General features: G+C 46.1%; 1 protein-coding gene across 5 annotated transcripts in view; it reads right to left on the bottom strand.

Moving 5' to 3' along the window:
- The window catches only part of NDRG3 (NDRG family member 3), a 74371-nt gene that overhangs the window by 28453 nt on the left and 20009 nt on the right, over nucleotides 1-25909 (bottom strand). For all 5 annotated transcript variants that reach the window (XR_009488780.1, XM_059862973.1, XM_059862974.1 and 2 more), the window contains exons 2-3: nucleotides 7431-7535; nucleotides 1-36 (exon numbers count right to left, since the gene is read on the bottom strand). Coding sequence is in view for 4 of the 5 variants with exons in the window: in XM_059862973.1 (XP_059718956.1) it covers nucleotides 1-36; nucleotides 7431-7487 (93 nt within the window). In the remaining variant the exon portion in view is untranslated. The remainder of the gene's footprint in view (nucleotides 37-7430; nucleotides 7536-25909) is intronic.

Below are 25909 nucleotides of genomic sequence, written 5' to 3' on the forward strand. Positions count from 1 at the left end.
CTGACAGTCGAAGTCCTGGAAATTGCGAGCTGCATTCTGTTAATGAAAAACAGGAAAAAAGAAAAAAAAAGAAAAAAGGAGATCAGCACAATGCTCCAAAACATCCCAAATAACAGCATGAAAGCTTCCCATAGAAAACTCTGTTACAGCACAGTTAAGACTGGTTGCAGTCAGGTAAGCAGTGAAATGCAAGACCTGCACAAGCAAACTCCATGCAAGACCTGCCCATTCCTATACAATAAGGTTATAAGGCTGTACAACGGCTACCAGCCAAGGGAAGTGAGTACCTGTGTGCATAGCTGAGAGAGTTCAAGCAGGGACAGATGCACATAGGAAGGACACTGGCCACAGCTGGGCTGCATATGGGACTGGGTTTTGTCTACTCCTGGTGTCCATTAACAATTTGGATGCAAAACTCCTTAAGGACTACTCCTGGGATCTCACATACTGAGTGCAGGAAAACAAGCCATGCAGTCAGCTGTGCAGCCACTGCTGCAGGTACAGGATTGTTCCACAACAGACACAGGGACCTGAAAGCTCCTGAAACCTGAGTCCATGGGAACTGCACGCAGTAGCTCACCACTGACTCCACCCAGAGGGTGACCCCTTGCATGCAGGTGAACACAGTCAGTACAGTACCCACTTGGCATCCTGCAGGTTGGAAGATCTGCAGGAACCTGTCCATGTGCCCACATGCTTTGTGAAACACTGTCTCTAACCACACAGTAAGTTACATCACTGACACCTATCAGCAGAAGGCTGAGCAAACCACTTGAGATGGCATCCCAGCTTAGGGATGTGTTTTAGGCATAGCACCCATTGTGATTTGATACTGGCCAAATGCCAGGCACCCATGAAAGCTATTCATTCACCTTCTCTTGTTCTCATCTGGGCAAAGGAGAGGGAAAAAAAATTACCAAAGGGCTCATGAGTCTCAACTCACGAGGACTGGGAGAAAACACTCTTAAGGGCAAAACAGGTTCAAATTTAAAGGTGTCAAGTAAATTTATTATTAACAGAGTCACAGGAGGATAATGAGATGTAAAAGAAGCCTTTAAAACACCTTGTTTTTCCCCCAACCCCTTCCTCCTTCCCAGCAACAGGGCAAGGAGACAGGGCATGGGGGTTTTGGTCAGTTAACCACTCATTTGCTCAGGAAGAGGAGTCTTTTCTCTGCTATGCCATGGGGCCTGTCCCACAGGAGACAGTTCTCCATTAACTTCTCCAGCGTGGCTCTAATCTTATGAGCGGCAGTCTGCCCAAAACTGCTGTGACATGCGTCACTCCTACAGGCAAACCGTCTTCCCAATACTGCTGCGGTGTGGATCACTTGTCCACGGGATGTAGTCCTCTAAGGATGGGCTGCTCTAGTTTGGAAGCAAAGGCTCTGTCTCTGGAGGCAGGGGCTCTCTCTCCATATGGGTCTCCCACTGGATCACAGCTTTCTCTGGCATCCACCTGCTCTGGCATGAGCACTTCTCCCAAGGGCTGCATGTGGATCTCTGCATCCCCCATGGACCTCATGGGCTGTAGGGGCACAGCTGCTTCACCCTGGCACTCATCATGGCTTGCAGAGTAATCTTGGCTTTGACACTTAGAGTACCTCTTCCCCCTCTTTTTCCACTGACCTTCGTGTTGCCCTGTTTTTCTCCCTCACATGTGCTCACCTCCTCCTCTTTGACTAGAAGTTAGACTGCTGCTCATAGGTACTTTTGATAACGAGTTCTGCTAATCCAGAGATTCCTACTGCAGCTCCCGCAGCTCAGAGAGGTCGATCTCGTCTAGGTTCTGTGCCAGAGAGTCTCTCACCATATTTCTGCTGCTGGCCACGCAGCCCTGCCACCACCAAGCGGGCAGTGACAGCCTCCACGGCACCAGTGCTATTTAACACCTCTCTTCCAGCAGGGTGCTGGGAAGGAGAAGCTGCTGCCGCTGCCCCTGCCCTTCTTCCCACAGCAGGGCTGGCTGGGTGTGGCCAGGCAGTGGAGGCTTGCCAAGTGCCACGCCAGGATGGCAGCAGCCGTGGCGCTGCACCACCCCTGGAGAAAACTGTGTGCATGCTGTTTCAATTTTTCTTCTTTACTATGTCATCACAGAGGCATTACCAACCTCTCTAATTGGGCCAACAGCATGTCCATCTCCAGAGCCATCAGAGATTGGCTCTGTTGGACATGGTGGAGGTTTCTAGCAGCTTCTCAGAGAAACTACTCCTGTGGCCATCCCTCACTACCAAAAACCAGGCTGTGCCAAATCAGCACAGCACCATAGTACTAAAATTAATAGGAGAAAACCAGGATCACATATGGACAACAGAAACACTCCAAACATTTCTTCTGGCTGAGCACCCTCATTCTTCCCCATGTGTAAACACATGGCTGTGTTTTCCTTGCTGCAAAGCCTTGTCTTTTTAATAAGAACAAGGGTTGCTACCTATATTCTGTACTTTGAGACATTTGAAATATCTGCAAATCTGTTCTAAGAATCCACTCCCTATTGTAAATTAATGACGACTCTGTCGAAGGGGAGAGAGAATGATGTGTCTGATTCTATCATCAGAAGGTTAATGAATTACTTTATTATAGTATACTATGTACATTTTATCTAAACTAAATCTGTTAAGCACTCACTCTTGTTCACAACTGCACAGAACTGCACTCATCTCTGACTCTCTTGTGACTGTCTCGTGACAGTCCTACACACACACACTTCTTGGTTCTGAGAGGTGAAGGGAACAAAACATTTTCACTTTGGGTAAACAATCTTTATATTGCATTCTACTTTAGCACAACACAGGCACAGCAAGCGAGATAAGAACTGTGTTTTCTTTCTTCTCTGCTCGTCTTAGAGCTTCTCTCTGTTCAGAGGGCATGTGAATACCACACATTTCCCTCTTTCCTCCTGTGTGTTAAGTATGGAACTGTGGCCATGTTTTGAGCAGGACATAGCAAAAACCACTAAATCCTGAGTATTGGGGAAAAGAAAATAAAAAGCAGCCTCCTCTTATTTCAGTTTGAGACGCTGTAATTAATTGAGATTTCTGACACCATCACCAGCTCATGAAGCAGGTCAGTTCAGTCACCCATTTCTTCATGGAGAAATGAGAAACATCTGTATATGGCACTGGATTTGAATGGTGCATGCTAAGTAAAAAAGAAGGTGATCTGAATTTGTACTCAGAAAAGTCTGAGATTCCCCAAGCGAGTGGGGAGGAAATTACACAAAGCAAGGAATAAGGCTCTGAATTGGGCTGCTTGTTGTCAAGGCATACCATGAGGCAAAAGAAGCTGATATGCCCTGACTCTCACATACCTGATTTTAACACACTGAAAATATGACTTTAAACCATTTATTCATTGTCTTAATTTGAGAAATTTCAAGGCAAGTTTTTCAGGCCTCTGAACATGCCATGGCTGCACCTAAAGCACAGAGCTGACTTGGCTGACTCAACCCAGCCTAAGGGCTGCCCGTTTCATTTCCTGAATCTCATATTTCTCCCTTCTGAGATACTAAATAACATTTCAATAACTTTTCACTGAGGCTGAATAAACAGGAGTCAAAGGTGCCAGAATAACAAAGTATCACTGGGATAATTTTTCTGATCAGGCAATACTCTTTTTCTCTTTCTTTCAACTAAATGGGAACATTTGAAGTTCCTTTGCTTCCCCAGTAAAAAGTCACTGCATTTTAGTGAGCCTGAATGAGGTGAACAAACATAATAAATTTTACTTTCCTGCGCTTGATATGAGTTACACACTAACTAAGTGTGTTGATGCACTTGATTAAGTTACACACAAACAAAATAGTGTTTATATTCTTTAAAAGTCAAGTTTGTAACTTTTTGCTGATTTGAGGCAGAAAAAAGCCAGGACTCAGTGGTCCACAGTGGCATTACCTATAGTTCAGACAAGTGAACAAGATCCAACCAATTTCTACTTCCACAGGTAATTCCACTGGTTTAAGAGTCTGAGACACCAGAGCTCCTTCTCTGTGTACAGTAGCCTTTGTGTCTGAGTTCATGAGCACTCACTCATTAGCTCCTTAAGAGTGTTACTGTACTATTTCTGGCCATTAATCCATGCTGGCTCAAACTCCTGGATCTAAAGTAGGTTGTCAGTAAAAACCTTAGTGAACTGCCAGCTCAATAGATTTTGGACTCTGATATATTGCACAGAACAGCAGGTTATTCCACCACACCCTCATGCTCCATAAACTATGTCTAAAAAGTACACTTGTATTATGTGAAGCTTGAAAGCCCTAATAAGGGCCGGACCTTGGAGGTGGCTGTTCCCTGAGGCCCTCATTTTGATAAAAGTGTGCAAAGGAGAGCCACAGCATACTTCTCTTCCCATGAAGTACTGAGGATGGTTCTGGAACTACCCTTCATATTTCTCCCTTCTGAGATACTAAATATTTCCTGTAACTTCAACAATAAGTCAAGCAAAGAAGTAATCATTCTCTGTGTGCCCTTCTGCACCCTGGTTAACGCCACCTGGTGTTCTGTTTGGGTGAGAACTCTGCATTTGAACCACAATGGGCACCACAGGAAGAACGGGATGGGGCTGACCAGGCAATACTTGAGAGAAAGAGTGGAAACTTATAAAGGGAAAACCACTTTGATCTAGCATGCCTCAATGTCTCTGATTTAGGTCAGCTGACTGAAGCAAGGGCAATCTACCCAGTTCAAACACAGAAAATCCCAGGAGAATCATGAGCAAGATCTGGGCCACTGCCTTTAGGAAGCTTGTATTCTGTAAATGTTTACCTCTTGTTTTGAAATCACAAACTGCCCTCAAAGCCTGTATTCCATATTTTTATTTGCTGATCTACACTGGTTTTGTACTTCTAAGACTCACCCTTTGTCCTGGTTTGATAAGGAAGTGAGTTTTTTGGGAGTTTGTGGTCAAACCAATCAGTGGTGAGATTTGAATATTGGCACCTGGTGTGGCCACTGAGGACATGGATGCGCCTCTGAGAACACAGCGGGGTTAAAAGCAGAGAACTCCCAGGGGAAGCTCCCTTGGGTTCCACCCGTCTGTGAAAGACATCAGAGCTGCCCTGCCCAGCTCCAGGCTGGGCGGGGCAGGGGAAGCCATGTGGCCAGGATGAGGTAGGCCGGGGCCTAGGACAGAGAAGGGAGGTGAAGGTCACTACAGGATGGAAGGGTGGAGGAACCCTGAGAGACATCGGGCAGCCCCCCAGAGACAGAGAGAGAGAGAGAGAGCGACTGTGCCTAGCAGCACGCTGAGAAGGAGAAGGGTGGGTGCGTGGAGAAGGTGCCCAGCAGCCTTGGGAGAGTTCTGGGCAGGCAGAGCCTGAGATTTTTAACCCTTTTCTTGGATGATGGAAACCTTACAAATACTGATCCTCCTGGATCTGAATGAGGAGAGAGATAGAGATGAAATGGGAAGTAATGGGCAAGTGTGATGAAAGTTCATGCAAATGAAAGATGTCAGAAGAAGCTGAAAAGAATCCTAGGTGGGAGGAGGTGATGGAGTGGCCTTTGGCTGGACTTTCTTGTATAGCCATGGACAGAACCATTTTTCCCGTGACACAGAGACTGCATTTAGGGGGAGGCAATGGCTTGGAGCCAAGAGGGTGCAGTGATGTGATGTGAAGGAGTGCTCGAACAGAGACGACAGGTGAGGAGGGTGGTGGTGCCCTCGATCTTCGGTGGAGAAGAAAATCTCTGTTCTCGAGACCCCTCAGCACCAGGGGGTGAAATCTGGGGGGGAGAGGTGTCCCAAAGTGAGAGACTGTGCTCTTTTTGGAACTGGGCAAAGCACCATTTAAAAAGGAAAACCCTAGAAGCAGCTCTGGTCCATGCACAGTGGTGAGAGCACTGGGCATAGAAGGAAGATATCCCGATGGCAAAATGATCTCCAGGCGGTGCCACGTGTGACATGGAAACACACAAGGTTTCAGCTGTGTTTCCTGGAGAAGCCTATGGTACAAGTGGGACTCCTCTCTTCTTGATGAACTGAGAATTGATAATCTGAAGAGTGGTGATGGACTGAGAGTCGATTATCTGAGGGATGGTAACTTGATTGAGAATCCAAGGTTTTGTCTCACTGTGCTGTGTTGGGAGATTTGGTGGGGGGAGGAGGAATGTTTTTGGAAGGTTTTCATTCTGAGTTCTGTGTGTGTGTTTCTTTTACATATTGTAAGTTAATAAAGTCTTTTTCCCTGTATTCCTAACTTAGAGCCTGCTTTGCTCTATTTCTGGCCACATCTCACAGCAGACACTAGGGAGAATATATTTTCATGGGGGCACTGGCATTGTGCCAGCATCAAACCATGACACCTTTCCAGGAAACATTTTTTTTTTAAATGGTGAAAGCCCAGTAGTCAGCACTAGTCTGTCAGATCAGGCAGCTGGACTGCAGATTTCAGCTGAGTTTTTATATTTCACAGGTACTAAAAACAGATATGCTAGAACACTAAAGAAATGAGCAAAACCTAATCAGTACAGATTAAAACATAGCAGAATTCCAGAGATGTCACATTTTGTGGAGGACAATGCAGTCTTCTACAAGCACACAGTGAGTGGACAAAGCACCAGAGACAGTCCTTTGGCAACACAAGCCAGGTCCTGATCATCAGCCATCAACCAGCAAAGCCTTAGGAACTCATTCCCACACCATCAGACTTGGCTGCAAGCTATGGAAATTGACCAAACCACATTGCTCATGATCACAGTTTGCAGATGCAAGATGCTAGATGTTGCCTGTAATGAACTTAGACACTCTCAACAACAGTTTGTGGCAGAATCCACTAAGCCCAGTTGGCTCTTCCCCAGCCCACAGAAGACAGAGTGAAAGACTTAAACAGCTACTGCAATACAATGATTTTCCAAAGTCTCAGTGTTGCATAAATCTGGGCTGTTCTAACTGGGGTCTGCAGACATTAAAAGGAAATTACTCTCCATTACTAAATCCAGGAAGACAGGGCTATTTCAGGGTTCAAAACACTAAAGGATCATTTAAGACAGAATATTTTCAACCAAAAAAAAAGTAAAAAATACCAAAACAAACAAGAAAACAAAACAACAACAACCCAAACCAACCAAACAAAAACCAGAATACAACACAGCACTTCTCTAACAAGGACAAACTTATTAGAGGTTCTACAGCTACACCAGGTCAGGAATGGGATCACCTTTCCAATTGCTGTCCAGCCTTTGCAAATCCTCAGTACAGACACGATGTGCTGTTTGGCCAGGACTCCAAAATTACCTGAATTATTGTGGTCTGTCTTTCCCGGAGACTTTGGAAGAGTGGGTGGTGGTAGATTACCAGAGTGGGGAAGAATTTACTGGGTTTCACTACTTAAGGTACTTCAATCTGTGGACAGATTCTGGGAGCTAGGGCTCCTTGCCAGACACAAAGTTATCCTGAGGACACCTGTGAGGACAAAGCAGCAGCCAGCATTACCTTGTCATTCAGAAGTGGCTTGATCTCTGTCAGCTGAACATCCTGCAATTCATCCATTGTGCTGGAAGTAGAGCCAATTAATCCTCAAAGCAGCAAACAGGGGTTCTGAAACAAAGGCATATTGTTACAAACAGTATTACAAGATATGCTAATCAAAGAACGCTGAGAGATTTTTCATTAGACTTGTCTGTGCTTCAAATTAAGCCTGCAAGAAACTGGCTCTTGATGTAACACAAAGCACCTCTAAATGCAGAAGGCAAACCCTGTGCTGCTCTGTGTCAGTCTGGTTACTCTTTGCCCTGCCCACTGAAAGCTGCCCCTGAAAGCTCAGGCCTTTCAAGTGAGAAACTGCATCTACTTCCATGCATTGATGGTATTTCAGCCATAGCTTTTCTGGAAATGAACTGGAAATTACCTGATCAGCAGAGTGAAAAACTGTTTAGTATGTGGTAATACTGACTTCCCCTGCCATGCCCTACATACCCAAACCGAAGCATCCTGCCACCAAAGGCAAGGCTGTGCTGTATTCCTGAGACATACAGCCAAAACCACCTCCACACACAGGAGACAGAGGTGTGGAGATCCACACTCCTTGCTGGCAGAACATAAGAGAGTCCAGAACTCAGGGCAGCCCTTGCTGTACAAGGTGAGATATAAAAATCGCCCTAGATAGTGCTGGTCCAGTGAAACATGTGCAGACAACACTGTTAGCTTGGCAGGCCAAACCATCACTCTACCAGATGGTGCAGAGTCAGCAAAGGAAAGAAAAAAAATGTAATCAACAGTATAAAAGCTGCCATATGGCTGTGGGAAATTGCTGCTGCCACAGAGCCAGAGGAGAAATCTTCGAGCATAAATACAGCAATGAAGATGGAGGAATAATATGGCTGAGTTTACAAGGCATTTAATTTTTACTCTGGACACTCTAGCTATGTTTCTACACAGAAAAATTTTTAGTGCAAGCACCTGCAAGCAACATGAAAAGGGCTCTGGCAAGAGATGATCACACCTGATGGTGCAGACCACCTGGTTGTTCAGGAAAATTGTACCTATTACTGCAGATGAAATAAACAAAGTCAACAACTTCATTTGATGGAACAGAAGTAAGCATGTGGTGGATTTCCTGGGCATCAGCTGAGTGTGCCATGAAAATACTTTTGAATACTGTCACAAATCAAATTCTTTGTCTAAGATATTACAGGCTACAACCACAGAAGAAAAAGAGTGGAAAAAGAACATTTGTGTTTGCCACCCACCTTAATTCAACACGAACATGAGCTGGGGAGGAGGGGTTCCCCTCACCCCAAATGATGGGCAAAGCTGCACCTTTCGTGCCAGGACTAACACTGGGGGGCGGGACTGAAGCCAGTCTGTCACAAAACAAATAAAAACAAAATGCCTTTCCTTCTGAAAATCAGCCATAGGAACATCTGTCTCTTTTAGCTCCTTTGTTTTGGGAAACTCAATTCTTTTTCTATTTCGGACTTCTTTTGCTGTAAAACATACCAACTGTGAGAGTTTCAAGAAATCAGTTAATCTACAGGCAACCCCCTTACTCCACAATGAATTTTTATTCAGAAGAGGAGTAAGAGACATTATGTAGTGCACTGTAAGCCCCACAGGAAAGCTCTTTACTGTCATACTGCTGAGATATTATGGAATTAAAAAAAAAAAAATTCTACTAAGGAATTACAACTTTCATATATACTGGGACTGATCAATAGCTCAACATCTACCAGGTTCTCTCCAGAACAGCATCACACGAGGTTGCAGACACAAAAGGAATTTCAAACAAGCATCACAAAGCTTATCTGCAGATAAGGTGCAGACAGGTGACACAGTACTAGAATGACCACCTTCACCTCATTAGTGGGAGATGCTCTCTTATGCTCCTTTGAAGACACCTACTGGTGGCAGACAAGAAGGTCCTACTTATTCTTGGGGTAACCCAAGAGACAAAGAAGTCATCCACTCTACCCAAAGGAACGAAAAAAATGTGCACACACCAGCCACTTTTTTCTGTGTGTTATATATACGTGGGAGTTTTCCTGAACCTTGGGTTCACACCTTGCATTTTTGCCTAAACCAGAGTCTAAAGAGAAGGAGGACACCAATATAATAACCCCTCTCCACCTCTCTGCTGAGCTGTGGCTAACCAAGAACATCTCAGAGCACCAATTGCTCTGCATTAGATTGCTCAAAGAAATTTTTGCTACAGCCTTGCAGATATCTCTTCTAGTTTCCCCTGAGCTATACGAAGTCCCAGAGAGGCCTGAGATGTATCCTACACAAATCTGCCCAAGTACACTGTTTGCTGTCAATACAAGCACATCCATGAAGTGTGCAGTCTAGAGCAGAAGAGACACACGTTTTGTACCCTTGCACTACATTGTTAATCATTTATTATATGAGAAGAATAAAAACCTAATAGGGGTTCAAAGCAAGGATTATCAAATGCATTTATCTCATCTGTCACCGACATGTTCTATGAAAAATCCTTTCCTTAGGATTCTTCCCTCCTGAGAAGCTGAGAGGCCTCAAGAACAAACTGTAAACAATTCTTATCTGCTGCTGTGGAATGCAACAGGTGGATCTGTGATTGGTCTCATCTGGCTGTTTCTAATTAATAGCCAATCACAGTCACATGTCCAGACTGTCTCGGTCAGTCCAAGCCTTTGTTATTCATTCCTTTTCTATTCTTAGCTTAGCCTTCTGATGAAATCCTTTCTTCTATTCTTTTAGTATAGTTTTTACCATAATATATATCATAAAATAATAAATCAAGCCTTCTGAACATGGAGTCAACTTTCTTGTCTCTTCCCTCATCCTAAGACCCCTGTGAACAATGCATCACTCGTCAACTTTGATTTAATACTTGGTCTCTAGATAAAACTACAGTGCACTCAATAAGCAATATTGAAACAACTCTGAAATTAATCTGATGTTTATCTTCCTGTGCTCCAAATGCTGTCTCAAGGAAAGGGGGTTCTCTAGGGCCATAATGTGCAATATGTGCTGCCCCTTCCTTAAAGCAAGCTGGACAGCAACAAAATGGGCTGCTGATTTAGATGCTGAGATTTATGTGAAACTTCCTTGAGACATAAAAGACAACCTTCCTTAACACCAGCTGGCTTCAAATAGCTGTGAAAACCTGTGTAGGGAAGTTCGCAGAAGAGTAAGAGACTTGCTTTGCAGAGAATCTGCAGCACAGTCAGCCTGGGAAGCTCCTCAGCTCATAGGACATTCTCACTCAGAAGTAAGAACTATGAAGGGTCCCTCCAGTGGGGCCCAAATACTGAGGTGAGCCAGGAAGTCACTGACAACTGCTCAAATGAGAGCAAAATCATACATACAGAAAGATTAAACCTGCATAGCCTCAGATGGTGGATTTTCTAAACATTAAGATTCTATATCTATTCACCTATCTTGTAAAGTTTTTTGAAGGAAAAGGCATAGGGGATCACCATCACTCCTTGCAAGCAGCTTTTTTAGCTTGCTGAACCAGCTCTTCCCAATCCACTCACTGGTGAGCTCTCCAGAAAATGGATGACATAGCCTCAGGACTTCATTTTAATCTGATCAGAGGGTATTCCATTGGCAGATGCATGTACTTTTCTCTTCCCAAGATCTTGGTAAGCTCCGTGTGATTGCCCTAGATTAAATCTGGGTGATTTGTCATTACAGCATAAAATTTACTAGCTCTATATGACTCTTTGCCACAACTTCACCTGAGCACCCTGCTATGCCAACAGCAACATGTGTTTTGGTTTGAAACATGGCAAATGGGCACATTTGAGCAAAAAAGGCCTCAAAAATTCTCAAAAGACAATGCTTTATAGTAGAGAGACCTTTGTAGAGTACATGTCCAAGTGCAGAGGCAAAGGAAAGGATGGGGTATTGGTGAGCTGGGCTACTCCCTTCCAATCATGCTAAAGACTCCTTGTAAAAGCTCCACAGACTTACTTGTCTGCTTGGGAGCCAATTTTCTCCCTCCATTCCTCCTGTTATTTAAAGAGACAAATATGTCATTTCATAAGCTGAAAGCAAGTTTAAAATACCACAACAAAGCAGCATAAATATTCATAACACTGAAAAGATTTTTGTAGAAGTCAGGCCACAGGCAAAGCAAAAGGTTTGCCTGAAACAATCCATGTATAAATCATACATTTTTTTCTATAAATGGCTCAGTACCACCTGCTTTGCAAGTATTCCTCTTGCCTCTATTTATATATTACTATAAATACACTCAAATCCCCCAACTGAAACTCCCTTTCCAAAGGGTTCTAAAGGCTGAAGCAGTTTCTATGTTCTTTGAAAACTAGTAAGACAAGAATCCAGGAAAAATGTGGTGAATTATTAAGCATAGAGACTAGAATCAGGGTAGAAGGCTACAAAAAACCAAGGCAGGCAAACCCCAGAAAGAAACCATCTACCTATAAATAAGATCTTAAATACATGTTTGCATGTTTACTCTGACACAAAGCTGCTCTCAATTTACATCATTTCAATATACAAAGAAAGAAACTGGAGTTAAGTTCAGTAGTCAAGACCACGAGTACTACAGGCCTGGACCCACTGAGTGTGAGCTGCAATATCTGTAGGTTCTGAGGCTCTGCTTTCTTGTCATTGAAGCTCTGGCACAACTGCTTTCTGCAGGGTTAGGAGCTGCAAGAGCTGCAGAGCTGCATCTTGAATTCAAATCTGTTTTCTTATGGAGGTACAATCTCTCCACACTATTTAGGAACTCAGTGCAACAAAATCTTGCATTCAGAGGCTAAAAATTCTTGAGTTTTCACCTCAATTTGATTATAACTTATAATGTGCCGCCTCTATCGCCACTTACACTCTTACTTTGTATATTAACCACACTGAGGCAAAATTACACCCATCAGTTGTCAAGCTAGGCTACAAAACATGGCATTAAATGTACCAAAACATATGCTCCCTCATTTGGCAGACAACAGAGGCAAGCTGAAGAAGCTCCTCTCTCGGGACTCACAGCCATGACAATCCGGGTAAGGTTCCAGAGAACCACTCCCTGACAAGCCAGCTACATCTTCTAAGATGGAAAGCAGAAATGCTGCTCGCAGGTATGCAAATGAAGATGGGAACAAACCCACAATTTACAACCCATGTTAGAACCAAAGTACATTATCCATGGTCTGCAAGCTTACTGCTCAGGCATTTATTTCTTAAGCCATTTTGCTGTGCAGCTCACCACTGCAACTTCTCCCTTTCTTTATAAGGGGATTCCCACTTCCTGTACCTCCTGTGTTGCTCTCCCACAGAGGGGAAAACCAGCTGCCTGGCAGGGCTCCTCAGCCTGGCCAGGCAGACCACAGTCTTGGCATATAGATCTCAGCAAATTTTCATTTATGGGCATTGAGACCCTTGGGCATTCCTGTTCTGTTGCTCCTCTGCCCCGTGCAAGCCTCTGGACAGCAGTGTGCTTCCAAAAACCTGCACAGGCTACTGTTTTCTATACTAAAATTCTGGCCGACATGGTAAACTTCCAGAAAAACAGGCAAAGGGCCCAAATTCAGTTTCAAAATATTTTCCAAGGTTGCTTACTTTGCATTCCAGCTCATGTATTTTTGGACCTGTGCCACATGGTGCTCCACCTCCAAGATAAATTGCGTGCTTACAGAAAGAAACTGTGTTCTGCTTCACCAGTGGAGTGCCAGGTTCTGCTATTGCCAAAATGATTTTTGCTTTTATATTTCCTTCATATATATTCGTAGCTCTGTAGATTATTGTAGTACAGTTATATAGTTCCTAGCTAACTCCAGTGCTCTTCCCTATCCTGATAGGCAGAAAGACAAAACACCTTCCCAAGGCTCCAAGCCCTGGGGCCCAAGGTCAGACTCTCTGGGAGCCAAGGTTGAAACTGTTGCAGCCTGAATTGCTGCTAGTAAAGTCCAGGGTAAAGAAGCAAAAAAGGCTTTTGCATAATATCCACAAATGTTTAATTCAGCCCTGCGGTGAGATGCTCCTCTCTCAGAGACACACTCCCCTGGAGAGTCCAGCTCTCTCCCCTGGGGCCTCCCAGGTGACCTTGGTCTCTGGGCAGCATCAAGGTGAGGCCCAATCAGGGAAAAGGGAGGGAGTGGCTCAGGAACACCTATGTTCAGGCACAGTATCAGGGGAAGAAGCCAATGGGGTGTAACTTAGGAGAAGCCCCTCCAGGGCCTCCACAGAAACCAGCTCTTTGAGACACATTTTCATCAACAAAGTTTAGTTTTTATCTGAGGAAGAGGAGAAATCAGAAAAGGGTAGAACCAGGGAGGAATTACCTCGTCACTTCTGCTTCTAATTGGGGATCCTTGTCAATTATACTAATTTGCTAAACTTACAAAGCTGTATTCACCCTATGTGGGAGTTGGCATTTTTCCATATCTGCCCCTCGAGGCCCCCAAAAAGACCAGCCTGTATATTACCTCCTATACTAATACTGTCTCAAAAGTGTTTTGTTTTATTCCTAGCTCTTTAAAGCATCACTGCATTCCTGCTCTTTAAAGCACCACTGAGCAAAGCAACAGTAGCTTCCTAAGCCATGGAATCTGAGCTACACCTAGGACAGAAATGTCAGCTGGTGCATATAATTTCTAAGGTGTTTAAACAAGACCCACATTTAACAATGGTTTTGTAAGGAAAAGGTCTGTGCTTAGCTTTCCATTAATTCTGGATGAATCCAATTTTAATTAAAAGCAATGTCATACTGCTATGGGTGTAACTGGGCTCAGCAAGCAGGACACTGTTCCTGCCGATTGCCTGAATTAACAGGCAATGACTATAGGGCTGATTTAAGCAAGAATGCTGTAAAAGTCTTTAAAGTGTTTTACATTGCCTGGACCAGTGCTCGGGTTTCGGGTATCGGGTTTGCAGCGCGGCGCAGGCTGGGGGGCTCTGTCTGTCCCCTGGTGCAGCACAGCGAGTTCCAATTCCGTGCCGCTGCCGGCGGCACTTTTAAAAGCAGTACAGACAGCTGTGCTGTGTAGAGCTAAAGATATGCGTGTTTTCGCTTCTTAACCGAGGTTTTTGGAAATCGGTAGCTGATTTGGTTTTGTTTTCGGTTGGCAGGAGATTGTGCTGTGCCTTTTACATCTAAAATGGGCTCTAAGTTAAGCACAGCACAGAAAGGAGTATATTATCAGATTGTTGGAATTTTAGTCGGTAGAAATGAAACGTTTTCTAAGGGAAAATTTAAACGGTTTATAAGGTGTCTTTTTCTACACTTTCCACAAATCTCTCCTGAACAAGTCCACAATATCCAAATTCTGGGACAAAGTAGGGCATGGATTGATAACCTTGGGAAAGTCTGGGGACATGTCCTCAGCTAAATTTGTATTTTGGAGTTTACAAGTTTGATCAGCCTTACTCGAGCAAAGGGAAGTGAAGGTAAAGCCAAATAACATGAATGTACCTCTGCTCTTCCTATTTCTCCCCCCCCACAACTCTGAATCCCCTACCCCAAAACTTGGTATTTTAAAGAGAGCAGACTCTGCTCACGCCCAGGGAAGCTGGCTCCCTGAGCATCTTAAAATGCCTGAGTTGAACTGTCCACAAAGTCCTGGCAGGACCATGTGGACCCCTCCCCATACCCCTGTGTCCCCTGCTCAGAAACCCAGAACACGTGTTACCTTTTTGGAGAGCAGTGACCCCCAAAATGGCTCCCAGTCCACAGGGAGCCAAGAAAATGGAAGATGCCATGTGGCACAATGCCCCACCTGGTCTCCTTCCCATGATTTCACTCAGCATCCCAAAAATCCTTCCTTACCCTTCACCCCCTCTGATACTCGTGACACCTTCCCTCCCCCCACCTCACCTGCCACTCCCTCAGCTTCGCCCCTCTACCCCTCCCAGGGAGCATCTGCTGATGTGATGTCACCAGGAGTCCCCGTCCCCTGCCCATTGTTCCCACGGTGGGGGCATGCCCACTGCTTGTCCTTATAGTACCACCTCTGATCCCAATGCCTCCAATTCAAAGAATACGGAGCAGGGAACTGCAGACCCAATAGAGGGTCCCACTTTCTCATTCGCCCCTGTTATGTATCAGCATGGAGGGTAATGGGGAGGAGCCCAAACTGCTAATTGGAAAGTTTTTTCACAACAAATAATAAAAGAGCTCTGCAAAGCACACAAAGAGTATAGCCCATATGGCCCATACTTCTGTGACCTTTTAAATGCCGAACTGGGTAAGACGGTAGTAGTCCCACATAATTTAAAACAGCTTTTTTCATGCCTCATGACCTCTACAGAATTAAAATTATGAGAATTAGCATGGAAACAACTGCTAAAAGAGGTTCTCCCAGACTTGCATGCTCATCCAAACACAGCAAAAGATGCCAATGGCTTGCCAATTACCATTGAGCATCTTTCCAGTGAGGGCCAATGGTCTTTGGCCCCAGTCCAAGTTGCAGTTATAGAGGCACTTAAAAGAGTCAAAGACACAGCTGAAAAAGCCTTCTTTACCCTCCAACCTGAAGGCCCATTCGAGCCATATAGTAAGATCAAGCAGCTACCATTAGAGCCTATTTTGAAATTTGTAGAAAGGTTAACTAGAGCTATTGAAATCCAAGTTAAAAAAGAGAATGCAAGGGAAGAAGTTTTAGAGGAAATGGCATTTACAAATGCAAATGAACAGTGTCAAGTGGCAATTTTAAGCTTACCTTTAGAACCACCCCTCACACTAAAAGATATGCTTCTAGTTTGTAACCGAAAAGTGCCTCTGATAAGTGTGGCTCAGGACACCAGACCAAAGCTGCTGCCAAGACCACCACAGCGAATCGCAGTTGCCAGCCCTGCACCCATTCCTTCAGCCCAGCAGCACAATGGGCAGCAGTGAAGACCAGCAATGGTTGACCCCACAAAGCCATGCCTGCTTTGTAACTACCTTGGGCACTGGAGTAACCAGTGCCCCCTGAAAAAGCAATTTGATGAATTTAGAAAGAGCAGGGGAGGAGAACTACAAGCGCTCCCAGGGGGTCAACAACAACAGAAAAACTGAATGGGGAGTGCCGGCCTGCCAGGCGTACAGAGACAAAAAGAGCAGGCCAAGGGAATGAGGGAAGAGAAAAAACCAAGCGCATGGTAACATCCCAATTTCTCTAAGTGAAGCAGATGCTTCAAGGACCACTTCTGCTGGTCCACCACCAGATGTGACACCAAATAACCTTTGCTCTGACTTAGGTGAACCTATTCTAACCGAAAGGTCTGTCAATGAGCCTTTCAGGTTGCAGCTGACAGAACCACTCCACCTGAAAGACAGTGACTGGTATTTTGTCTCCATCAACCCACAACAGCAGGGTACTTTGCACCAAAATCGCTGTAAGTACATCCTCATTGGGGACACCAAACACACACCACAAGAGATAGAAATTGCTCCAGGAATGATAACATCAGATCCTGAGCAAATCAGTCTCGGGCTGCACTGTTTCCACCCATCCCTGTTTCTTCCCAAAGGACAAATCGTTGCACAAGCTATCCCAGTGCCGAGTTTGCCTGAAGGCACCAAAAAACAAGGGCCTACAGTCGCCGGGGTCCAAGCTATTGGGAAGGACAAACCCAAAATCTGGTGTAATGTCAGTAGGGGTGGGGAGTCAACACACATTGAGATGCTCATAGACACGGGCACAGACTGCACAGTGATCCCAGCACAGGACTGGACAGCACATTGGCCTTTGCAAAACGTGGCTGGTCATGTTCGAGGTGTAGGGGGCATGCAATTGGTGAGACAATCCAAGAGCGTTGTCCAAATCCAGGGGCCAAATGGACAACTGGCAAATAAACATCCGTTTGTGTTGGATTATCCACCGTTGATCTGCCAGTGGTATGTCTCTTCCTTACTGTCCCCAGTGCGTGCAGCCGCAGAAAAGGCCATCATCTATCATTATACAGATGATAGCCTTGTGTGTGCCCCCAATGATGATTTACTCACCCACACGCTTGACCTAACGATTGATGCATTGATTGTTGCAGGGTTTGAGCTCCAGGGAAAGAAAATTCAAAAGATGCCACCGGAAGTATTTGGGCTTAGAAACTGGAAATAGGACCATTGTTCCTCAAAAATTAGAAATCAAAACGAATATCAAGACCCTTGTGGATATCCACAAGTTGCGTAGGTCTTTAAATTGGGTAAGGCCCTGGCTAGGTCTGATCAATGAAGTCCTTGCCCCTCTTTTCGATTTACTGTAAGGGGGAGAGTGCCACCGACATGTTTTATGAAAAATCCTTTCCTTAGGATTTTTCCCTCCTGAGAAGCTGAGAGGCCTCAGGAACAAACTGTAAACAATTCTTATCTGCTGCTGTGGAATGCAACAGGGGGAATCTGTGATTGGTCTCATCTGGTTGTTTTTAATTAAGGGCCAATCACCTGTGCAGACTGTCTCGGTCAGAGACAAGCCTTTGTTATTCATTCCTTTTCTATTCTTAGCTTAGCCTTCTGATGAAATCCCTTCTTCTGTTCTTTTAGTATAGTTTTAATATATTATCTATCATAAAATAATAAATCAAGCTTTCTGATACATAGAGTCAACTTTCTCGTCTCTTCCCTCATCCTGGGACCCTTGTGGACAATACTACAAATGGTGATCCCCGAGTGAAAAAAGGACACCACCACAAAAGGTGAACACCGAGGACAGAACTGACAGATGGTGCCTCGAGTGAAGAAATCACCACAATTGGACCCTGAGTGAAGAATTCTTCATTTGAAGGGGCTTCTAGCCAGGAGCTGAAGAACTGCAGATCCTGAAATTGGACAGAGTTCGCAGCCGAGGCTGGCCACAGAGAGAACCTTTTGAAAAGTCTCCCAGACAAGATGTCTGGAAGTCTTCGCAGCACAGAGCAGCCTGCTGAAGCCCAGACGACACTGTCACAAGGTACTGTCAACTCTTCCCTTCCTGAAAATGCTTCCCTTCTTGCAAGGCAGATTCGGATGTGGAAAAGGGTGCCTACAGAGGCAGAGGTTCCATTCGCTCCCTCAGAGGAGAAACTTATTGGCCTCTGGCAAAAATGGGGTCATGAGGACAGAATTCCTATGCTGAAGATACATGAGTTTTTCAGGTGGGCAAAGCACCATGGCTTTTTCACTGATGTGCTGTATGCCATTGATTCATACATATGGGAATGCATGGAATTAATTATCCGAGACCTTTTTTACCGGGGACTTGGATTTCCTCGGGTTTATCATTGTCATTGTCATTCAGAACTCTCTTCCCAGTTTTGAAATGGAAAGCGTCTGCATATCAATGGATTGCGGATTGCCGAGATATGGCTCCCTTCTCGCTGGAGCTGGCAAGAGGGGAACCTGTGCAAAACCACGGCCTGCAGGTTCCCAGCCCACCCCGAATCGGGGCGGGGGGGGGGGGGGTGAAGCTTTGCCCGCAGCAGAAGAAAAGTTTTTTTTCTGCGCCTTTAGAGCATGCTCCAACGGAACTGCTCCCCCCACCTCGCTGCTCTCAGGGGGGAGGTGAGTTGGCTCCACCGCCCGAGCCGGAGCCGCGGGCCCCACCCCAGCCCGCCCCGCGGGAGGCGCCAGTCCCCGCGGCCCCTCCCGCGGCCCCGCCGCAGGCCGGACCGGGCCCATCCCCCCCAGCGGAGTTTGTCGGCGTTCCCGCGGCTGTCCCGCCGCCTCCCGTGTCGGCTCCGCCAGCTTTGCTGGCTGCGCCAGCACTGCAGCTTTCGGTACCCGGAGAAGACGCGGCTGCTGTCCCCAGCCCGGCGGGGGATGCGCTCCCCCCGGCTTTGCAGCCCCCACCGACCACCGTGGCGGCCCTGCTTTCATCTGCCGTGCCGGTGGAGGAGTTTGAGGTTGAGAACCACCAAACAGAACCATCATGGGAGCCGCCCGTGGCCCCGCCGCTCCCCGCGGCGGCCACCGCGGCGCCTGCGATCAGCCTGGATTCCCCCCCGAGCTTGTCGGGCTGTCCCGAGGCTGCCCCTGCGGGGGGAGCTGGGACAGGGGAAGGGGATGCCGGCCTGCCCCTCCGTGGGGGGGTTGTGGCTCGACAGCTGATTGCGGGCTCAGCCCGTCTGCCTGCTTTCAAACTCAGCGTTTTTCGCGGGGGCCCGGTTCGGGTGTGGTTCGGAGGTTCCCGCTGGGGGTTGGAATGCCTGACTCCCCCTGCGCACCCCAGCACCGTGGGGGAGGTGGCTCCTGAGCCTTCTGCCTCTGGTCCCCGGCCTGGTGGGGGTGGTATCGAGGGGCAGAAAGAAGGAACACCTTTTGCTTTTGCGTTGCAGAGGCAGGAGAAACAGTGGAAAGTGAGCGTCGCTCACTTGCTCTGGGGACAAAGCATCCCCAGATCTGGGGTGATGATCCTAGGGAAAGCTTCTCTTCCCCAGCTGCTGGTCTGTACCGGTTCAGAGGGGATGAAGTGTTCTATTGCTCGTGCTGCCCAGGAATTGGCAGCAGGGTGCTGGGTTGTGAGACCACGGAACCCGCTCCGCGGGCCGGGTCTGGGTCGTTTGGCTCGGTTCCCTGGGCCAGGGCCTCCGCCCGGCCAGCGCCTGTTGGGCTTGGGGGCTTTGCTTCCCCCATCAGGACCTGGGCCACCGTTCTGTAGGCCAGGTCTGGGATCCCTGTTCCTTCCACGAGGGCCAGGGCCCCCGCAGGGCCTCAGTGGCTCCTCTCTGGTGCTGCTCTTTTGGGCAGAAAAAAAAAAAAAAGAAAAAAGAAAAAAAAAAAAAAAAGAGTTTAAATGTTATGAACAAAACAAGTTACCGTTTTTTTTTAAGAGAAGGGGCTGCAGAGGAGTCTTCAGTTGAACTAAGAATTGATCGCTGGCCAAGAGTTCTTTGTTAGTGAAATGTTGGAATCACCCCTTGAGTATCCTTAAGTACCGCCGTTTAACTCTCTTTTGTGGAGAATTCTTGTTTTTAAGAACCACCCTAGCCTGTTGCCAGGAGGATGACCACCTCCCCTCGGACGGTGGGGAGAGGGAGAAATTTGCATCTCAGGAGACATGCAAATTTATCTCAAACCCAAACTGCACTGGGACGGGACCTTCACCAAATCCTAGAAAATACCCCAAAAAAGACGAGCCAAAGCAGAATTGAGAAGTCAGGGTGGTGTCTGGACATCAAGGCCGTGGTCCGGAGCCGGCAGAGATGCTTGAAAACCTCGGTCACTCCTCGCCCCAACTGCAATGATGCCAGTCGGACCGAGGACCCCCTGGACTGATAACCCAAACTGAGAAATCTGGGTATAGCCGTCAGTGCTCTTGCGAGGACAGGACTCCCGGCTCTGACTCCTTGGGGACAGAACTGCAAATCCTCCTCTTCTGAGTTGCTGCTGGGAGCGGCGGCAGAACTACTTAGAACTGCCAAATCCCCACTTTGAGCTGATCAGTTTAATAAAGGCATTAAAAGGAAGAAGATCTCCTGCCCTGCTCATTTCAGAAGGAGCTAGCAGCTCAAAAAGCATTGAAAAGCCAAAATTTTGCAAGCCTGTTTCAGGACCAAAAGGGACTTCCAGTGATGTCAAAGAGGAACATCTTCAGTTTGGAGTTTTTCCTGAAATTCAGCTGTTTGGACTTGAAGCAATGAACTTTCTTTGCATTGTTTTTGCATTTTCTTGTATCTTAAGATTGTTTTGGTGATGTGATGGAATTTGGTGTTTTGCAGGTGAAGAATCTCCCTGATGGTTCCACACCAGCATCTGATTGATGTTTTGATTGGCAACACATAGCCTCTCAGGTGCTTGCTCTTTCCTCTGCATGGCCCAGCAGATGAAATTGCAAACACTTTTCTTTTTAATTTATTTAAAATTAAAAGGGTGAGATGTCACCGACATGTTCTATGAAAAATCCTTTCCTTAGGATTTTTCCCTCCTGAGAAGCTGAGAGGCCTCAAGAACAAACTGTAAACAATTCTTATCTGCTGCTGTGGAATGCAACAGGGGGAATCTGTGATTGGTCTCATCTGGTTGTTTTTAATTAAGGGCCAATCACCTGTGCAGACTGTCTCGGTCAGAGACAAGCCTTTGTTATTCATTCCTTTTCTATTCTTAGCTTAGCCTTCTGATGAAATCCCTTCTTCTGTTCTTTTAGTATAGTTTTAATATATTATCTATCATAAAATAATAAATCAAGCTTTCTGATACATAGAGTCAACTTTCTCGTCTCTTCCCTCATCCTGGGACCCTTGTGGACAATACTACAGGAGAGGACCCAAGTTCTCCTAGCGCTATTACCCCAGAGGCTCAGAAAGCTCTAGAAAAAGTTCTGACAGCAATGCCCACAAGACAGGCCAACCAATGGCCTGACCTGCCATTCAAATTTATCATCTCAGATAAGCTGCCACACCTCCATGGAATCATTTTCCAGTGGAAGCAGAAACAAACACCTAAGGCAAAAGAAACACCTAAAAAGGGCCAGGACCAGAGGGACCCTCTCTTGATCATAGAGTGGATTTTCCTCAGTCCCCAAAGGTCCAAGAGAATGACAAAGCCCCAAGAGCTGGCAGCAGAACTGATCCGGAAAGCCAGGACGTGGATCAGGGAGCTAGCAGGATGTGACTTTGAGTGCATTCACATTCCAATCGGGTTAAAATCGGGCCAAATTACTAAGGCAATGCTGGATCATTTGCTTCAGGAAAATGAGGCGTTGCAGTTTGCTCTGGAGAAATTTCTATCCATCGGCCTGCCCACAAAATTTTCTAATGAAAGGATCAATTTACTCTGAAATTGGGAAGTGTTCAAAGTAAGAGACCTTTAAAAAAGGCTCTGACCGTCTTTACAGACGTGTCCGGCAGATCCCACAAGTCCGTTATGACTTGGAAGGATCCTCAAACCCAGCAGTGGGAGATGGACATTGCTGAGGTGGAAGGTTCACCTCAGGTTGCTGAGTTGGCTGCAGTTGTTAGGGTCTTTGAAAAGTTCTCAGAACCATTCAATCTGATTACAGACTCTGCATATGTGGCAGTAGTATCCAGAGAAGATCAAGCAATACTGCAAGAAGTGTCTATCATCGCACTTTTCAAATTGCTCTCAAAACTTGTTAAGTTAGTTTCCCACCAAGAGCAACCATTTTATGTGATGCATGTCAGGTCACACACCAACTTGCCAGGGTTTATCGCTGAAGGCAACAGAAGGCCAGATGTCCTTGCCGCGCCTGCGGAGATGGCCCTCTCCCAAATGTTTTTGAACAGGCAAAAATCAGCCACCAGCTTTTCCACCAAAATGCACCTGGCCTGGTTCGTCAGTTTCACATCACTCGAGAACAGGCCAAAGCGATTGTGGACACATGCCCAAATTGCCAACAACATGCACTCCCTACGATGAGCACTGGAGCAAACCCGAGGGGGTTGAACAGTTGTGAACTGTGGCAAACTGATGTAACACACATACAGTCATTTGGACGGCAAAAATATGTTCATGTCAGTGTAGATACCTTTTCTGGAGCGGTCTATGACTCTGCCCACACGAGAGAATCATCCTCTGATGCCATAAAGCACCTCCTACAGGCCTTTTTCTTTCATGGGCATCCCCAAGGAGTTGAAAACTGATAATGGGCCCACTTACAAATCCAGGGAATTCAGGAGCTTTCTGCAGCAATGGAGAGTAGAGCACAAGACTGCCATCCCCTACCCCCCTACAGGTCAAGTCATAGTAGAAAGGACTCACCCTGATATCAAAAGAGTTCTGGACCAGCAACATCAGGTCCTGAAAGTGGAACCTCCCCACATCCAGTTGTTCAGAGCACTGTTCACAATCAATTTTCTGAACTGTTCTTTTGACAGCCTGAATCCACCCATCGTACGCCACTTTGGGGGGAGCAGTCAGATGTCAGTGAAAGAAAAGCCTCCAGTCCTAAAGGACCTTGAGACTTGGAACACAGTGGGACCTTACAAATTGGTTACATGGGGATGTGGATACGCCTACGTGTCCACCTCCTCTGGTTGAAGTGGGTTCCTTCCAAATGGGTACGTGTCGAGGATTTTTTGCAGATTGCGGAGTTTTTGCAGGACAATGGCCCTATTCAACTGATGCACAATCCAGCCTGCTTGGGATAATGGACAATGGACACGTTCACAAACAATAATGGACATATTCAGAAAATAGGGTCGGTATATCCTTGAAAAAGATACAAGAAGAAGAGTCATCTGGACTCAGCAAGTTTGTCAGTGAGCTTGGAAAAGTAAGGAAAAAGACAGTTCATGGGTGGGACAGAAGACTACAGCCAGACACGTGAAAAATTAGATGATCCCATCAGCATCCTATCTTAGACGCATGAACAGCTAGGCCTAGCCAATCATGTATTAGCTAGAGACGCGTGGACAGTAGAGAATTATTATAAATATAGTCTTTTTAGGGATAATAAATTTGGCTTCACTGGATCATATTGGTTGTGGTGTGATGTCCCTGAACTTCTGCGTCCCGCACTTTTCCCCCCACAGGTAAGGCCCTGTGTCCCAAGGGTCTCAGGGTAGTCTACAGGAGCGCCCCAGGTTGCTTATGCTGCCTGGAGAAGGAAACGCCACACATGTTCCCTGGAAGGAATCCCATGTACACCTCCTATCTGGAATAGTTTGTCATACATTTCTGTCATATGTTTCCGTTTACCGGTTTAGATCCTGCTGTTTGTGTGCAGTCTTGAGACACCATGAGACCAAGTCTGCTTCTCGTCCAACTTGCAGTCATTCTACCAGCAATCTCCTAGATAGTCCCTCAGCCCAAAGTAAACGTATCTGTCTCTCCACAGCAACAGCCTCTGACCCCCTGTCAACTTGCCTAGTGGGAGTTCCTTTTAAAACTGCAGAGTTCCCAAACAAAATGCGGCACGCTTTAAAGGAAGTTAACTCACTCGCACCTCTGCCAGGTCTCTACCATGCTGACAATCCTTTACTGTTTTGGCAGGAGTGGGCGAGAAAGTTACCAGTGCCAAAAAGGGAGCCACAAGAGTTCCATCTCTTAGGCTCCATGAATGCAACCTTTTGCATTCACTTTAAATTCAATTCCAGTTACCGTATTATGAAGCTAAACAAAACACCTATCCTTACCCCAGCAACCCACACTACACAGACAAAAACTGGTGCAAAAATTCAATCCTAGTCATGCTCTCATCAAGTGGTGATTATAAGCCCCGTGAACTCCCAAAAGGTGTGTTTTTAATATGTGGAGACAGAGCATGGGCAGGTCTCTGCCCTTGTCTGCTCAGAGGTCCATGCACCTTTGGCAAGCTGAGCCTGTTTACCCCAAATCAAACAAATCTAATGCACTGGCAAATAAAAAACAATACACAAAAATTGGCTATCCAAAAAAGAGACCTAAAGCAATTGGACTGTAATTGGGAAATTGTTCACTGGTCCAGACTTAAGGCCGCTGCAATTACAGTCCTTCTGCCGTGGATCTCAGCAGCAAAAAGCATGGGAGAATTAGGCCGATTGGAATGTTGGATTGCATAACAGGCAAACCTCACTTCTACTGCCCTGAGTGACCTCTTATCAGACGAGGAAATTACCAGGCAAGCCACCATTCAAAACAGGGTGGCCATAGACTATCTGCTCCTTCTGTACAACCATCGCTGTGAAGAATTTGAAGGTCTCTGCTGCCTCAACTTGTCATTGAAAGCAAAGAACGTCCATGCCACGATCGACAAGATGAAAACCATGATGAAGGAAATCAAGAGAGAAACAGACAACTGGCTGAATGGACTGTTCAAGGGCTGAGGACTCTCTAGCTGGTTGGGATCTATTCTGGAAACTGTGTTTTTAGTACTGTTTATTTTAGTTATTGTTATTGTAGTTGTTACCATTGTTTTTGGGCTAATCAAGCGCATGGTTTACAAGCTAATTCCAAGCTCATCTTCCCCTTCTGAAATGCATAATCTGGAAGCCCTTAGGGCTCCAATGGATGACATGGAAGCTTCAGTGGAAAACACTGACCCTCCTGAAGAGGAGGAACCAATTTACCAACTGTAGTTTGGCAAGAATTCTGCCCCCCAAACCCAGACCTCTTCAACCAGTCATTATCATGTTAGGATTGCAGTTTCGGAGACAGGCACAGGACTGAGCACACCAAAGGTCACGAGACAACAGCCAAGATTTGTTGATGGACGTGCCCTTTTACAGGGGATTCAAAACTCCTGCAGTTGAACACCTGACTGGTCAAGATCTCACTGGCCAATGATATGTCTGCATTCAGGACTGAATGGGATTGGCTGGGGTCCCCAGCTCGAGTTCCAATCCAACCTATCATTGCCTTACCTGGGGACTTGTTTATCTCTAAAACAAACTAGGCCAGCCAAATTTGGCTTCTGTTATGGCCAAATTTATCTGCTCAGCTTCAGACCAGCTGTAGCTGTGACAAGTTACATTACTCATATGATGTTCTATGTCCTTTCCTGCCCAGTGGCATCACACTAAAGCAACACCAGTGTTAGCCAGTGTCAGAGCTCACACAGCTCAGACTAAACCACAGAGCCCTTCTTGCCAGTTTCATGGTGAAGGACATGTTCAAATGGATCTGTTCCAAGATGCTT

This window comes from Haemorhous mexicanus, chromosome 18 (genome assembly GCF_027477595.1).
Source record: "Haemorhous mexicanus isolate bHaeMex1 chromosome 18, bHaeMex1.pri, whole genome shotgun sequence".
Classification (NCBI taxonomy): domain Eukaryota; kingdom Metazoa; phylum Chordata; class Aves; order Passeriformes; family Fringillidae; genus Haemorhous; species Haemorhous mexicanus.